Genomic DNA, 16,828 nt, shown 5'->3' with positions numbered 1-16,828 from the left:
TACATCTGACAAAAGCTGAGGCCCCCCCTAGCTGCACACAAGTGTGTGCACAAATTCTTATACTAGAAATAGAAAGCATGGCCAATCTACAAGCTTGTAAATGTGAGCTTGTAGATTGGCTATTTGTGCTGTTTTCTTTTGTTTTCTTATTATTCTTTTTTTTTTTTTTACTTTTTGAAACATTTAGAACAGTGGTTCCCAAAGTGGGGTCCGGGGACCCCCAGGGGTCCTTGAGGGAGCTCCAGGGGCTCCCCAGCTAAATGATAGTTTGGAACCAAATGGACCCTTATGGGTCTGTAACTCTGAGAGTGTACAAATGGAACCAAATGGACCCGTTACACTCTCAGAGTTCAATTAACATTGACTAATGCATGTCAAACTGGGGGTCCTTGAAATTAAACAGGTTGAGAATCACTGCTAGAGCCGTAAACGGCTTCTCTTATGGGGGTCCCTGGCATATGTTTTCAAATGGGGGTCCGCGGGCTAATTATTGTCAATTTGGGGGTCCTCGACATGAAGAAGTTTGGGAACCACTGATTTAGAACATATTTTTGAACATTTCTTTTAAAACCCAGGGGGTCTCGGACACCAGGTTGGGGAACACTGGATTTAGTGTCTTGTTGTTGATCTCATGGTTGTTTCGGTTCAATGAATGTCTTCTTGGTCCTATAGGTCAGGGGTTCTCAACGTTTTTGGCCGGGGACCCCCGGAAATGCTTTGGCAATGTCTCGGGACCACCGCCCCGCCCCCTCCCGACCCCCAATATAAATTGACTGCTACAATAACCTTAATTTCCTCTCCTTCATCTCAACCTTCATGTCTTCCTCAGAGGAGTCGTGGTGTGTGTGCCTGGTGAGAACACGAGAAGAAAACGTTAAAAATGCATTCTCAAAGAGGAAAAGAGGAAGGTGACAGCGGTGGCCGAACGGATTGCGGAGCGGTCTTGATACCGGAAGGTCGCCAGTTCGAATCAGCGGTCCGACGCGTTAAAATTACCACCGCTGAAGTGCCATTGAACAAGGCATTGAACCACTACGATGAAATGTTCTATGAGCAGGGCCTGGCTGGAAACAAGTTCTTGAGCTTAGCCCAGATACCCTGGGTAAATATAGTAATAATTTCATTTCATTTCAAGGAAAACCTCTCCTGCTTGTAGCTAGGCTCTTTGGCCTGCAGATGTCACTGTACAGCCAGACATACAGCTTGTGTAAGTTGTGTGTTAGTTAGTAAACCAGTACAGATGACGGACAGCTGGTTCTGTGAAATTGTAGAGGGGGTGATTCATCGGACAAAATATTTTTGGGTGGTTAAATCCCACCCAAACCCCCAAAATGCATAGAAAATTATGAGTAACCACTTTGAATGAGGGACGTTAAGGTTGGCAAAGCAGGGCGGAGCATTATTCAAGCTGCTTGGCTATTAGCATAGGCATATTCTATGGATAATAAGGGGTTAGCCTAAAAGAAATTGCAACAGAAACTCTTTCAACTTGTTTTGTTTCATAAATATGTTGGTAACAACATATCAAAAGTCCTAAAGAAATCCCAGTAGGGGAACATATTGAAAATGCTAAAATAGGTAAATCTACTGTTGATTTAGTCAACTAAATTTTGCCTTGATGCCGTCGTAATGGTTCAATTTACACTTGCTGAAAATGGCCGATCTACAAGATTCAAGCAAGTGTAAAATAACTGGGTATACTGGATCTCTTATAGTCCCTAACATTTTAGTCTAGTTATTATTTGTTGACGGAATTGTCAATATATTTAGTCTTAGTTTTAGTCATCATAGCTTATAGTTTTCATTTAGTTTCCATTTAGTCTTAGTCAGTGGAAAAAGGTAGGCCTATTCGACAAACATTCTTTGTCTAGGCCTATTAGTCGACAAAATCAACACTGACCAAAAATAATCTATATTTGCATTTCACGTTTCTGTGAATGGCACGAGACCAGGAACACACTCTACATGTACCTTCCCTCCTCGATGTCCAGGACGTTCTCTGGCAGCGGGACACCCAGGGTCTCGGGCAGCAGGAAGACCACCGCTCCACTGAGGACCCCCGTGGCGGAGAAGATGAGCGGAGGCAGAAACGTCCCCCAAACGTCTGCCAGTAGCATCACCATAGGTGCCAGGGACCCTCCGATACGACCCGTGAAGGAGGTGTACCCTAGACCGCACTGCCTGAACACACACGCGCGCACACGCAAACGCAACAACAGCAACTAGGTTTACACTGGGGGAAGAGAGGGATAAATATGGGGAATTATCAGCACGCACACTATAGTCACTAACCTCAGCACAGTAGGGTAGAGTTCAGCGGTGTAGAGGAAAGCGGTGGTGAAGGCAGCCTCAGAGAAACCCTTCCCCACCACAGCCACACAGGTACGCAGCACAGCCTGTTCTGAAGGAGAAAGTACACATCAAACAATCAGAGAAACCTTTCCCCACCCTTAAAGTGCAAATAACATGCATTTTAAAACTGCTTTTAATATTTAATATCATATGGTCTATGTCCCTCAAAGTTATTTCTAATGGTTTGAGCCTCAATCACCACTCTGATATAACCAGGCCTTGTCATTTCTTTCTGGACTTTCAAAGCCGTTTTGGCTGCAGTACCACAATGTCCTGAGGTGGTGGGGGTGCTGATATGCAGATTATTTAATATTTGAGTTATTATAATACTGATGCTAGATAAAACCAGGCTTGTTCCCATTCCATGCCAACTTGGAAAATCAACAATGGTGGACATTGTAAACAAAGTGGAAATGCAAATTTGGAACTGAAGACTGAAGAAGAGGAGGAATTATACAAAGTAGGGTGAAATTGATGACATCACGATGAGGCCAAAATCAGTTGAGCTGTTCCTGAGAGCAATTACCATTAAAACACCCATATGATATGAAAGCCTGATTGTTCAAAATTGGTTATTTGTGGGGATAGAAAACACATATGGGAGCCCCAAAAACACAAAATAAATTGAAAAAGTTGAATTTGATGTTATAGGTCCTTTAATGCATGTTCGCCAACCTTAACGCATGTTCGCCAACCTTAATGCATGTTCGCCAACCTTAATGCAATGTTCGCCGCCAACCTTAATGCATGTTCGCCAACCGTAATGCAATGTTCGCCGCCAACCTTAATGCATGTTCGCCAACCTTAATGCACGCGACGCCAACCTTAATGCATGTCCGCCAACCTTAATGCATGTTCACCAACCTTAATGCATGTTCGCCAACCTTAGCGCTTGTTCGCCAACCTTAATGCATGTTCTAACGGGACTTTGGATCTATGGGCAGACACCCCACAGCCACACAGGTACGAAGCACAGCCTGTTCTGAAGGGAAATTATACACTTCAACAGGCTCAACAGGCTCTGCATGTGCACAGCAGCCATATTGGAGAGAGAATTAGCCCTTCAGTAATCCTCACCCCAAAAGCCAATGCCAATCCAAATAGATTAGCAACCGTTGCTATTAATGATGGCTAGCCATCATTGCTACGGCTAGCAGCTGCATTGTTGAACATAATACACAGCTTAACGTCGGGAAAGTTACACGACAATAATTCAAATCACCGTCGGACGGTACTAAGTTGATTGTTGGATACTCTCCCTCGAACATTTCCTCGTATTTCTAGTTCATTGAAATAAATACGTCATGCACATTTGTCCAGTGCATATAGCCTACTGCAGGCCTGGTAGACTAGATTTAGAAGACATGTTGAACCTCTTGCTACTGAAATGATCGATTATGTATACCTATTATGGGTAAATCCCGTCATTTAACATGCATCAGCATCTCAATGGGTGATGTTGATGTGACCTCATACAGCCACACCTTGCCTGTGGATATGGCTGTGTTTAGACCAATCAGCTTCTACCTGTTGGTATGGCTGTGTTTAGACCAATCAGCTCCTATACCTGTGGGTATGGCTGTGTTTAGACCAATCACCTCCTACCTGTGGGTATGGCTGTGTTTAGACCAATCAGCTCCTATACCTGTGGGTATGGCTGTGTTTAGACCAATCAGCTCCTATACCTGTGGGTATGGCTGTGTTTAGACCAATCACCTCCTACCTGTGGGTATGGCTGTGTTTAGACCAATCAGCTCCTATACCTGTGGGTATGGCTGTGTTTAGACCAATCAGCTCCTATACCTGTGGGTATGGCTGTGTTTTAGACCCATCACCTCCTACCTGTGGGTATGGCTGTGTTTAGACCAATCAGAGCTCCGGTGATGATGAGGGACCACGCCTGGACGTTCCTCCGGCCAATCCGCTCCAACAGGAAGAAGGTTCCCAGCTTGGCGGGAATTTCTATGAGTCCATAGACGAACTGGGTGAGGTACATGTTCAGTCCGAACCCTGTGTGGGAATTAAATTAAATTAAATTATAAACTGTGTGTGTGTGTGTGTGTGTGTGTGTGTGTGTGTGTGTGTGTGTGTGTGTGTGTGTGTGTGTGTGTGTGTGTGTGAGTGTGTGTGTGTGTGTGTGTGTGTGTGTGTGCGTGCACGCGCGCGCGCGCGTGCGTGCGCATTAACACAATTAAATAAACAGCTGTATGATACTACACACCTGTGATGTTCAGACTGATGCCGTAGTAGATGAAGGCCACCGCAAACCTACACACACACACACACACACACTTCAGTTGTTATTTTATATAATTTAATATGGCCAAAAAGTACCGTTTATACATGTGGTGGGGGGCTCAGACTCAGAGTCTTTCCACTAAGGAAAGTAGGCTTTCTAATGACACAACCCGCCTTTGTTTTGGTGAGTAGCAAAAGCGTTCTGTTTATTTACGCTAAAGAGGAGAGGCTGGTCTGCATTCATGCGAGCGGCGGAAGTTGAGAGTAACATAGCTCTAAATGCAACGCATTAGAGCTATGGACCAGAGCTACTGTTTATGTAGCCCTGGAGAGTGACAAGCTGGAGTTTGACATTGTTTTCAACGAGGATGTGTGCTACATGACAACTGTTTTAACGTATTGTACAGTGACAACTATAGTCTCTGACATGTTTATGTTGTATTATTACTAAAATAAATGGATTCAAGATCATAAGCTGGGCTGTTGACCTGAGTCCAACTTCCGGTCCAAATTTGTCACTCTTTGCCTAGCACTAGGTCGAAACACCGCAGGAAAAGAGAGAGTCTGGTAGGCCTACTTTACCACTGCACCACCTGAGCACCCTCCAACCATAGGTAAGCTGGTTCATTTTCTCTCTCACACACACACACACACACACACACACACACACACACACACACACACACACGCACACATTGCACACACACACATTGCACACGCGCACACACAACCACAGCTGCTGCTTCATGTGTGTGCGTGTGTTTGTGCTCTGGTTAAAAGGTCAGAGTTCATCTCCATGGATACCAGAATGCTCCTGAACAAAGAGTGATGCTCCTCATCCTGGGGGTCTTCAGGAGGTCCAGGTAAGAGTGACTCCTAGTGGCCACTTCTGGTACTGTCACTTTGCTCAGCGTCTGCAGCACATACACACTGTATTAATTAATAATGGTCAGACAGACAGACAGACAGACAGACAGACAGACAGACAGACCATGGCTGTGCATGCATAACTATCATAATTAATATGTGCTATATACACTGATTTGGCACATAATATTTGTCCTCCAAATTGAACCGGAGCAGTGCGTTTTGGAATCTGAAGGTTCAATTAAGGTTTCAAACCGGTTTGATTCCCGCGGCTCCTCCTGGCTATGTGCCAAAGTGTCCTTGAGCAAGACGCCGAACCCCTAACTTATCATCATCATCATCACCATCATATCATGAGCAGGTTGGTGCCTTGCATGGTTTGGTTTCCTCTGCCATCCGTGTGTGAATGTGACGTACACTAGTGTCAAGTGCTTTCGAGAAAACCACTGCAGTCCATTCACCATCTCCACTGATAGCATCTTTTCTAATGATTTGTTGAATTGACAACACAGATAGAGACAGCTGTGTGTATATGGCCTACCTCAGTAGGCGTATGAACTGTAGAGCAGTGGTTCCCAAGCTTTTTCATGTCCAGGACCCCGAAGTTGACACTAAATAGCCAGCGGACCCCCCATTTAAAGAGATATGATGTAAGAGAAGATTTTTACGGCTCTAGCAGTGATTCTCAACCTGTTTAATTTCAAGGAGGAAATTAACTTTAATTTTACAATATACATTGGTGTTGGAGATAGAAATGCCATTAACAGGGGAACCGTAGCTTAATTCAGGTCAAACCCGGGGGCCTTTGAACTGAAAATGGTTGAGAATCGGAGCCGTACAAATATTCTCTTATGGGGGGCCCTTGGCATATGTCTGGTGTACTTGATGAAGTGTGTTTACTAGTGTATACCTCAGTATGTAGTGTACTTGATGAAGTGTGTTTACTAGTGTATACCTCAGTATGTAGTGTACTTGATGAAGTGTGTATATAGTAGTGTGTACCTCAGTATGTACTTGATGAAGTGTGTTTACTAGTGTGTACCTCAGTATGTAGTGTACTTGATGAAGTGTGTATAGTAGTGTATACCTCAGTATGTAGTGTACTTGAAGTGTGTTTAGTAGTGTATACCATGTAGTGTACTTGAAGTGTGTATAGTAGTGTATACCATGTAGTGTACTTGATGAAGTGTGTATAGTAGTGTATACCTCAGTATGTAGTGTACTTGATGAAGTGTGTATAGTAGTGTATACCATGTAGTGTACTTGATGAAGTGTGTATAGTACTGTGTACCTCAGTATGTAGTGTACTTGATGAAGTGTGTATATAGTAGTGTGTACCTCAGTATGTACTTGATGAAGTGTGTTTACTAGTGTGTACCTCAGTATGTAGTGTACTTTATGAAGTGTGTTTACTAGTGTGTACCTCAGTATGTAGTGTACTTGATGAAGTGTGTATATAGTAGTGTGTACCTCGGTATGTAGTGTACTTGATGAAGTGTGTATATAGTAGTGTGTACCTCGGTATGTAGTGTACTTGATGAAGTGTGTATATAGTAGTGTGTAACTCGGTATGTAGTGTACTTGATGAAGTGTGTATATAGTAGTGTGTACCTCAGTATGTAGTGTACTTGATGAAGTGTGTATATAGTAGTGTGTACCTCGGTATGTAGTGTACTTGATGAAGTGTGTATATAGTAGTGTGTACCTCGGTATGTAGTGTACTTGATGAAGTGTGTTTAGTAGTGTATACCTCAGTATGTAGTGTACTTGATGAAGTGTGTTTACTATAGTGTATACCTCAGTATGTAGTGTACTTGATGAAGTGTGTTTAGTAGTGTATACCTCAGTATGTAGTGTACTTGAAGTGTGTATAGTAGTGTGTACCTCAGTATGTAGTGTACTTGATGAAGTGTGTTTAGTAGTGTATACCTCAGTATGTAGTGTACTTGATGAAGTGTGTTTACTAGTGTATACCTCAGTATGTAGTGTACTTGATGAAGTGTGTATATAGTAGTGTGTACCTCAGTATGTAGTGTACTTGATGAAGTGTGTTTACTAGTGTATACCTCAGTATGTAGTGTACTTGATGAAGTGTGTATATAGTAGTGTGTACCTCAGTATGTAGTGTACTTGATGAAGTGTGTTTAGTAGTGTATACCTCAGTATGTAGTGTACTTGATGAAGTGTCCTTGCCGTTCATCTTGGCACACTGGACCAGGTATTTCTGGGCCTCCTCCACCTGACCGTTGGCCAGCAGCCACCTGGCCGACTCTGGCGTCCACCTGAACACCGGGAACAAAACGCATATGAGAATGATAGACTCTGGCGTCCACCTGAACACCGGGAACAAAACGCATGAGAATGATAGACTCTGGCGTCCACCTGAACACCGGGAACAGAACGCATATGAGAATGATACTCATGGTGTCTACCTGAACACCGGGAACAAAACGCATGAGAATGATAGACTCTGGTGTACACCTGAACACCGGGAACAAAACGCAATATAGAATGATATATTGGCCAAGGGGCCCTTGGCTCTCAGGGGCCTTTTGGGGAAACTGGACCGCACAGTATTGGGTTTGAGGCCCTGACAAGGGCTCCTGGGGCCCTTCATTGACCGTTGATTGTGTTCAATTTATGTTAGAAAGATGATAAACAAGAATTAATCACATAGTGATATAATCAAGTATTAGTCTTGCCGGCGGTGAAGACAGGTAGTGAGGGGGAGCTAGTTGTCTTAAGTCAGCAGGAGGGGAGACTACACCTGCGGTCTCCTGTAGTTAGATAGAGGGGGCTTAGAGAGTGTGTGCTCACATTGCTCCTCCGCAGTACTGCGATCTGAGAAGGACTGGTTAACTGTCCGCACGTCACGTCGTCCGACACGCAGCTCCCCGGGGAGTTGGACGGCGTCACAAGCAAAGACCCCGGGGGAGGGTCCGCCACCACGGCGAGTTAAGTACCCGAATAAAGAGACATTGTATCGTGTATTGCCGGCATGGATGCACTGATTATTTAAGAGACATTGTATTGTGTATTTCCTGTATGTTGCACTGATTATTTAAGAGACATTGTATTTATATAGGCCTGTAGTTTATACCTGGTTTTACTGGTGGTGTTATGTTAATATACTGTAATTCATACTTATTCCGCATACTATACTAATTCTATGTACTTGTCGAGCATTATAATAAAGGTCGCTCATTTGTACATCCTTGTCTGTGGTGCTTCCAGGGCTGATGTTTACCCCTACAGTTTGGGGGACGATAGAACTCACATTTATTACACTAATGGTCATATTAGTATGCTGAAAATAAGCAGACTTGGCAACCCTGCCTGGAGTCGACCAGAGCCAGAGTTACGCAAACTCTGTTCACTTCATGGGGCTTCAGTCCAATGGCGGCTCTTCTACATTTCTATTGAATGGGGACAACCGGAAGTTACCCCCTCAATATCGCAACTCTTCTATTAGAGTCGACTAGGTGGCGAACATGTCGTCTACATTTCACAAGTATATGTTATAGGTCAGGTTGTCACCTGACCAAAAAAAGACTATGGGGGGCCCCAAAACCATTACCGGCCCAGGGGCCCTTGTGTGGGTTAATCCGTCCCTGCATGTAGGCCTAGCTATATTATGTTGGACTGGGCTGGTATCCCTGTCAAAAATGTAGTTAAGTTCATTAGGCCAGTCGTTCCCAAAGTGGGGTCTGGGGACCCCCAGGGGTCCTTGAGGGAGTTCCAGGGGGTCCCCAGCTAAATGATAGTTTGGAACCAAATGGACCCTTATGGGTCTGTAACTCTGAGAGTGTACAAATGGAACCAAATGCACCCTGATGGGTCCATTTGGTTCCATTTGTACACCCTCATAGTTAAATTAACATTGTTTTTACTATTTTTAGAATATAAATTGGGGGGGTCTCAGAGATAGAAATGCCATTAAATGGGGGTCCGTAGACTAATGCATGTCGAACTGGGGGTCCTTGAAATTAAACGGGTTGAGAAACACTGATAGGGTCCATAAATGGACCCTTATGGGTCTGTAACTCTGAGAGTGTACAAATGGAACCAAATGCACCCTGACGGGTCCATTTGGTTCCATTTGTACACCCTCATATAGTTAAATGAACATTACTATTTTTAGAATATAAATTGGGGGTCTCAGAGATAGAAATGCCATTAAATGGGGGTCCGTAGACTAATGCATGTCGAACTGGGGGTCCTTGAAATTAAACGGGTTGAGAAACACTGATAGAGCTGTAAAAATCTTCTCTTATGGGGGTCCCCGGCATTATCTTTGGGGTCCATGGGCTAATTCGTGTCAATTTGGGGGTCCTTGACATGAAAAGGTTTGGGAACCCCCTTAGATAGCACTTTTTAGACTTAGATAGCATTTGAAACAGACTTATAGCATGTCATGTAGACAGCACAATAATTGCATTGTATGTAGTCATAGCACATCATAGTCATGTAGACAGCACAATAATTGCATTGTATGTAGTCATAGCACATCATAGTACATATGTATAGCATAGTATAGTATATATGTATAGTTAATATGTATAGTGTCATTATATAGATATGTTCTAGTTACGTTCTTAGCTTACGCATGTTTCCTGATAAATGCATTTTATATATGTGATGTATTCCCATACTTTTGTTCCTGCCTAATGTAAGTCGCTCTGGATTAAGAGCGTCTGCTAAATGCCTAAATTGTAAATTGCAAATTGTAAATTGGAACCACTGCAGTATTTAGGCTACTCGAGTAAATGTACTTTATTACTGTATGCTGGTAAAAAAAAAACATGAGGCTGGATGGAGTGGCCTCTATGACATGCAGTACTCCTCACCACCAGGCGATGGCAGCAGCGAGGCAGGGAGAGGACACCACCAGCATGAGATGCCTCCAGTCTCTGATGCAGTATGCTAACAGAGCTAGCAGCATGCTACCGGCGCTCCACACCAGGGTGACCACGGTGCCGATGAACGCACGATGTCTCACGTCTGTCCACTCGATACCTAGACACACACGCACGCACGCACACGCACACACACACAGATGTATAGTGGTATAATAATAATAATGTAAGGGCAGTGTTAATTCCGTCGACAAAAAACTATGACGGAGGCCTGGGCTGTGGCTCAGCGGTCCAGGCACCTTGGCTGGTAGTCCAGTCTGGCAGTGAGCCGCGGGTTCGACTCCCGATCCCGACGGCCTTTACTGCATGTCTTTCCCTCCATAAAAAAATATAAAAAAATATATATAAAAAATATATATATATATAATATATATATAAAACAAAGGCGAAAGCCACAAAAAAAACATTTTAAAACTATGACGGACTACCTTTTTTCACGGAAGAAAACCTTTCCTTCTGTGGAAAAAAGGAACAAACCCCCCCCCCTAAAAAGATCTTTAATTTAACTGCTGTGCTGCGTCAGTTGCCATGATGATGATTATTATTATAATTATTGTGATTACTATAGAGCACTGGCCTATACTTGGAACGATGCAAGTTGGAAATGCAGGCCCCACCCAGTAATTATGTATGTGTCCCTTTTATACCCATAGATATTATAAAAAATCACACCCGTGTGAACTGAGTGGTGTAAGGTTTTATATAGCATGATCAGCTGTGGTCTGACGTAATGTCTAACGTAATGAAATAAGGTAAGGTATTATGTAGCCTGATCAGCTCTGATCTGACGTAATGAAATCACACCCGGATGTGATTTCACAACTGGCTTTTTCTGTGCAGAGAAAATGACCATGGTTGCTACGGTCATCCAGTTCACCCGGGTGTGATTTAATTACGTCAGAAATTATTTTGAACATAGCAACCATGCTCATTTTTTTCTGCACACAAAAGCCAGTTGTAGGAGTGGTTTACACCACTCAAAAAATAGATGCCTCACTGGCCGTTGCAGTTCATTGGAGCGACGTGTATCCCAATGAAGGCGGAAGTGCAGTGCTGAAGGCTTTTTTTTTTTTAACAAATCTTTATAACAGTCATGACAATATACATTACAATACAAAACAAGACAAACAAACAAACACAAACAACAAAGTTACTAACAATACAACATCAGAGCCAGGGGGGATTAGATTACTAACAGAATATATTAAAGAGTGAACACAAAGCAACAGTTCTCCGCAGCTTTCTTATTTAGAAGTGCTGAAGGCATTTGCTGAAGGCGACTGCGCCGCTGCCCAAGTGACGTCACTCATGCAACTCCTCCATGTCTCTCGCTGTCACTCAAGTGACTACTGGCCAATCACAGCGCGTCTTTTCTGGGACGCTTGAAGCTTGACAAGCTTCCGCTAATGCTTTGCAAGGAATGTTGGGAAAATTGTGCCTTCAATGGTGACACGCGCCTCAGAGCCGGAAAGGGCGTCTACGTATATATGTCTATGTTTATAGCCATATATGGAGTTCTTTGTCAGGCATGCTCAAATATGGAGTATATGCAGATGTCAGAACATATTTGTGATGTTGGAACCGGTCAGCTCCATAATAAGGACCCTGGGTCCATGTCCAGAGCTCGGGCAGAGGCCTTTTGTTGCGGTTCTGGACAACCGTGGGTCCGACCGACTCGACACCGGCCGCTGCACTCCCTGTGGGGGTGCGGAACGCGTGTGTCAAATTTGTCGGTGGGGCGAACGGTTCTCGAGTTACGTGCATTACAGCCTTACACACAGACAGAAACGTGGTGCATTTGATAGATAGAAGATTATGACTGTTGTACTCAGTGCCATGGTGTTGATGCTGAGGCCGGTCAGAGCCACTCCACACAGCGTCCTGGTGACAGCGAACATGGTGTAGGACGTGGAGAAGGCAGAGATGGTTCCCATCACACCGCTGGACACGATGGAGGCCAGGAGCAGCGGTCTGCGACCGAACCTGGAGGGGGACAGAGAAGACAGCGCAGTGGTGGGAAAAAAGTACTCGAATGTTTTACAATTGGGGGGCACGGTGGCACAGTCGGTAGTGCTGTCGCCTCACAGCTAGAAGGTCCTGGGTTCGATTCCCGCTGGGGACGCCGTGGGCGCTGGGCGCGTGTTCTCTCCTCCGCGTCATCAGTGCCCATAAGGCGGGGTTGGCGAAAGGGCCTTTCTGTGTGGAGTTTGCATGTTCTCCCCGTGTCCCCTAGGGTAGGTACCCTCACAAAAAAACATGCAGTAATCCTGGTCTCTAAACTACCTTGTGTTGCCCCCTGGCCAAAGGAACTGGTTGGAATAACGTACGTGTTCCTTCCACGCGCTACATCTGGCCGGGGAAACTCCCCCCTGTCAGGTGAAAAGAAGCAGCTTGGACTTGCTCCCTTCTATGCATGGAGTCCAAGCTGCTTCTTTTCAGGTCAGTCCGCCACGGCACACTGCCAGGATTACATTAGATAATATTAACTAAAGCCCATTTACCGCTACCATTATTTAATCCCTCCGTCGCGTCCTGCCAGGGTTTTATCGCGCGTGACACTTACTTTGAAGAGCCAGATATCCGTAATCGCATTTTACTATGAAACCATTCCGTGTGTGTTGACGAAGCTGGTGCTTGTTCTCTCGGTCGGTGGTGGAAAAAGTGGACCACGAGTATCACAGCGCCTGCTACAGGCCGTTGAAAACGCTTGTCTGGGACAAAGCGTCCTCTGCAATGTCGCTTCTGTGAGATAAAGCCGTCTGAAAACAGAGCCGGCAATGTAAGTGGATGCGCGCGCATTTTCAAAATGGCCGCGCCCATTGGGTCAGAAGCATAACAAAGCTAACGGACGGTAGATTTCGATACGATCGTATTAAAACATGCATTAATGAATACATCGCTGTTAAAACGGCTTTTCCGTTTGTGGCAGGCTACAAGATTCTACGTGTTAATATTCCTATGTTCCTGGCGGGCAAACGATTAACACTGGGTGAAAAAATGGGTTGCAATATTGTGGGATAAAAATGTAGTGGAAAATTACAAAGTATAAACAGTACTGCAATGTAGAAATACTCCGTTACAAGTAGAAGTCCGGAATTCAAGATGGAGGTGAATCGCACATAGACGCTATAGTTGTACACAGATGAAGTCTTACCTGTCAGAGAGCTGTCCAAACAGCACGGCACCGATGGTCACACCAACGAAGAAGAACGTGGCCAGAGACTGGTTCATTGCTTTGTTGTCACACACCAGATCCCACTGTGGAGAAGTCATATGATTACAATACATTATTATCAGTGTAGAGTGTGTGTTCAGTAACAGTGTTAAATAGCTCTATATTGTGACAGTAATCATTGCTAACAGTTTTAAATAGCTCTATAGAGTGTGTGTTCAGTAACAGTGTTAAATAGCTCTATATTGTGGCAGTAATCATTGCTATAGAGTGTGTTCAGTAACAGTGTTAAATAGCTCTATATTGTGACGGTAATCATTGCTATAGAGTGTGTGTTCAGTAACAGTGTTAAATAGCTCTATATTGTGACAGTAGTCATTGCTATAGTGTGTTCAGTAACAGTGTTAAATAGCTCTATATTGTGACAGTAATCATTGCTATAGAGTGTGTGTTCAGTAACAGTGTTAAATAGCTCTATATTGTGGCAGTAATCATTGCTATAGAGTGTGTGTTCAGTAACAGTGTTAAATAGCTCTATATTGTGACAGTAATCATTGCTATAGAGTGTGTGTTCAGTAACAGTGTTAAATAGCTCTATATTGTGACAGTAATCATTGCTATAGAGTGTGTGTTCAGCAACAGTGTTAAATAGCTCTATATTGTGACCGTAATCATTGCTATAGAGTGTGTGTTCAGTAACAGTGTTAAATAGCTCTATATTGTGACAGTAATCATTGCTATAGAGTGTGTTCAGTAACAGTGTTAAATAGCTCTATATTGTGACGGTAATCATTGCTATAGAGTGTGTGTTCAGTAACAGTGTTAAATAGCTCTATATTGTGGCAGTAATCATTGCTATAGAGTGTGTGTTCAGTAACAGTGTTAAATAGCTCTATATTGTGACAGTAATCATTGCTATAGAGTGTGTGTTCAGTAACAGTGTTAAATAGCTCTATATTGTGACAGTAATCATTGCTATAGAGTGTGTGTTCAGCAACAGTGTTAAATAGCTCTATATTGTGACCGTAATCATTGCTATAGAGTGTGTGTTCAGTAACAGTGTTAAATAGCTCTATATTGTGACAGTAATCATTGCTATAGAGTGTGTTCAGTAACAGTGTTAAATAGCTCTATATTGTGACGGTAATCATTGCTATAGAGTGTGTGTTCAGTAACAGTGTTAAATAGCTCTATATTGTGGCAGTAATCATTGCTATAGAGTGTGTTCAGTAACAGTGTTAAATAGCTCTATATTGTGACGGTAATCATTGCTATAGAGTGTGTGTTCAGTAACAGTGTTAAATAGCTCTATATTGTGACAGTAATCATTGCTACAGAGTGTGTTCAGTAACAGTGTTAAATAGCTCTATATTGTGACGGTAATCATTGCTATAGAGTGTGTGTTCAGTAACAGTGTTAAATAGCTCTATATTGTGACAGTAGTCATTGCTATAGTGTGTTCAGTAACAGTGTTAAATAGCTCTATATTGTGACAGTAATCATTGCTATAGAGTGTGTGTTCAGTAACAGTGTTAAATAGCTCTATATTGTGGCAGTAATCATTGCTATAGAGTGTGTTCAGTAACAGTGTTAAATAGCTCTATATTGTGACGGTAATCATTGCTATAGAGTGTGTGTTCAGTAACAGTGTTAAATAGCTCTATATTGTGACAGTAGTCATTGCTATAGTGTGTTCAGTAACAGTGTTAAATAGCTCTATATTGTGACAGTAATCATTGCTATAGAGTGTGTGTTCAGTAACAGTGTTAAATAGCTCTATATTGTGACAGTAATCATTGCTATAGAGTGTGTTCAGTAACAGTGTTAAATAGCTCTATATTGTGACAGTAATCATTGCTATAGAGTGTGTGTTCAGTAACAGTGTTAAATAGCTCTATATTTTGACGGTAATCGTTGCTATAGAGCAGTGATTTTCAACCCTTTTCATATCAAGGCCCATTCTTTATTCAGCATTTGAGCCACGGACCACAATTTGATGAGATTTAGCCTCTTGACCAAAACGAAAGATTCTTCTGGTATCGTTGACACACAGTTCCATACTGTTGGCAAACGTTGATCAAAATCAAAATTATTCCACATTCTCCAATTGTGTAGACTTCTTGTAAATTAAGGGTCCATTTTGTTACCAACTCTCCATCATTTAGCTGGCGACCACCTGGAACCCCCTCAAGGACCACTGGTGGGCCCCGGACCACTGGTTGAAAACCACTGCTATAGAGTGTTACCAAACCAAACCCTGATTGGTCGTTACCTGAGTGGCGGTGGTGGAGGTGAACTCTGATTGGTCGTAAACCCAGCCGTGCGTGCACGGCACCGTCGTTGCCGTTGACGACAGGTTGGTGTGGTTGAGGTCAAAGGTCAGGGGCGTGGCATAGAGCCTGCAGGAGCCGAAGGAACCGTTGGTGTGCTGGGGGACCCTTTAGGGAGAAGGACAACAATTAAAGAACCGTTGGTGTGCTGGGGGACCCTTTAGGGCGACGGACAACAATTAAAGAACCGTTGGTGTGCTGGGGGACCCTTTAGGGAGAAGGACAACAATTAAAGAACCGTTGGTGTGCTGGGGGACCCTTTAGGGCGACGGACAACAATTAAAGAACCGTTGGTGTGCTGGGGGACCCTTTAGGGCGACGGACAACAATTAAATAACATTTGGTGTGCTGGGGGACGCTTTAGGGCGAGGGACAACAATAAAGAAGCGTTGGTGTGCTGGGGGACCCTTTAGGGCGACGGACATCCATTAAAATAACCGTTGGTGTGCTGGGGGACAACAATATTAAAGAAACATGCATACCTTAGTTACATCATCAAGAATGGTGGTCCCTTATTGGCCGGTGGACAACACCGACATACATACATACCCAGCCGATCGCAGTACTTGTGCGCTCTGCTTGCACAAGTCATAACATAATGGATAGCTGCACCTCTAACCTGAGTACCAGCAGCGTCTCTGGGACTCCTCCTCCTGTGAGGTCATCATGCTCCGCCTCCACCTGGCTCCTCCCCCCCAGGGAGCAGCGGTGAGGGGGCGTGGCCGAGATGAAGTTGTGCAGCATGAAGTGGAGCGGCAGCAGGAGGCGGGGCAGACACAGGAGGTTGTAGATGAGGAACTGGAACCTGGAGAAACCCCCGACGTGGTCTAGGACCTCCTCGAACCTCATCTGGACGGGACACACAAGGCATTGTGGGTATTGTAGTTAGAATTAGAGGTGGTAGATGAGGAACTGGAACCTGGAGAAAAACCAGACGTGGTCTAGGACCTCCT

General features: G+C 43.9%; 1 protein-coding gene across 1 annotated transcript; it reads right to left on the bottom strand.

The window, feature by feature from the left end:
• Nucleotides 1–776: 776 nt before the first annotated feature.
• On the bottom strand, nt 777–16,724 carry slc22a7a (solute carrier family 22 member 7a; the record flags this gene model as incomplete). Its single annotated transcript, XM_079498484.1, has 12 exons — nt 777–849; nt 1,972–2,177; nt 2,289–2,401; nt 4,195–4,362; nt 4,574–4,620; nt 5,395–5,504; nt 7,616–7,739; nt 10,305–10,473; nt 12,202–12,356; nt 13,528–13,631; nt 15,818–15,983; nt 16,495–16,724. 12 exons carry the CDS (start codon nt 16,722–16,724, stop codon nt 777–779), a joined length of 1,665 nt encoding a protein of 554 aa, XP_079354610.1.
• Nucleotides 16,725–16,828: the final 104 nt, after the last annotated feature.

The sequence above is a fragment of the Electrona antarctica genome (genome assembly GCF_951216825.1).
Source record: "Electrona antarctica genome assembly, chromosome: 4".
NCBI classification, from domain to species: Eukaryota; Metazoa; Chordata; class Actinopteri; order Myctophiformes; family Myctophidae; genus Electrona; species Electrona antarctica.
Note: the sequence above shows the minus strand (reverse complement) of the source record. Positions and strands in the feature narration are given on the sequence as shown.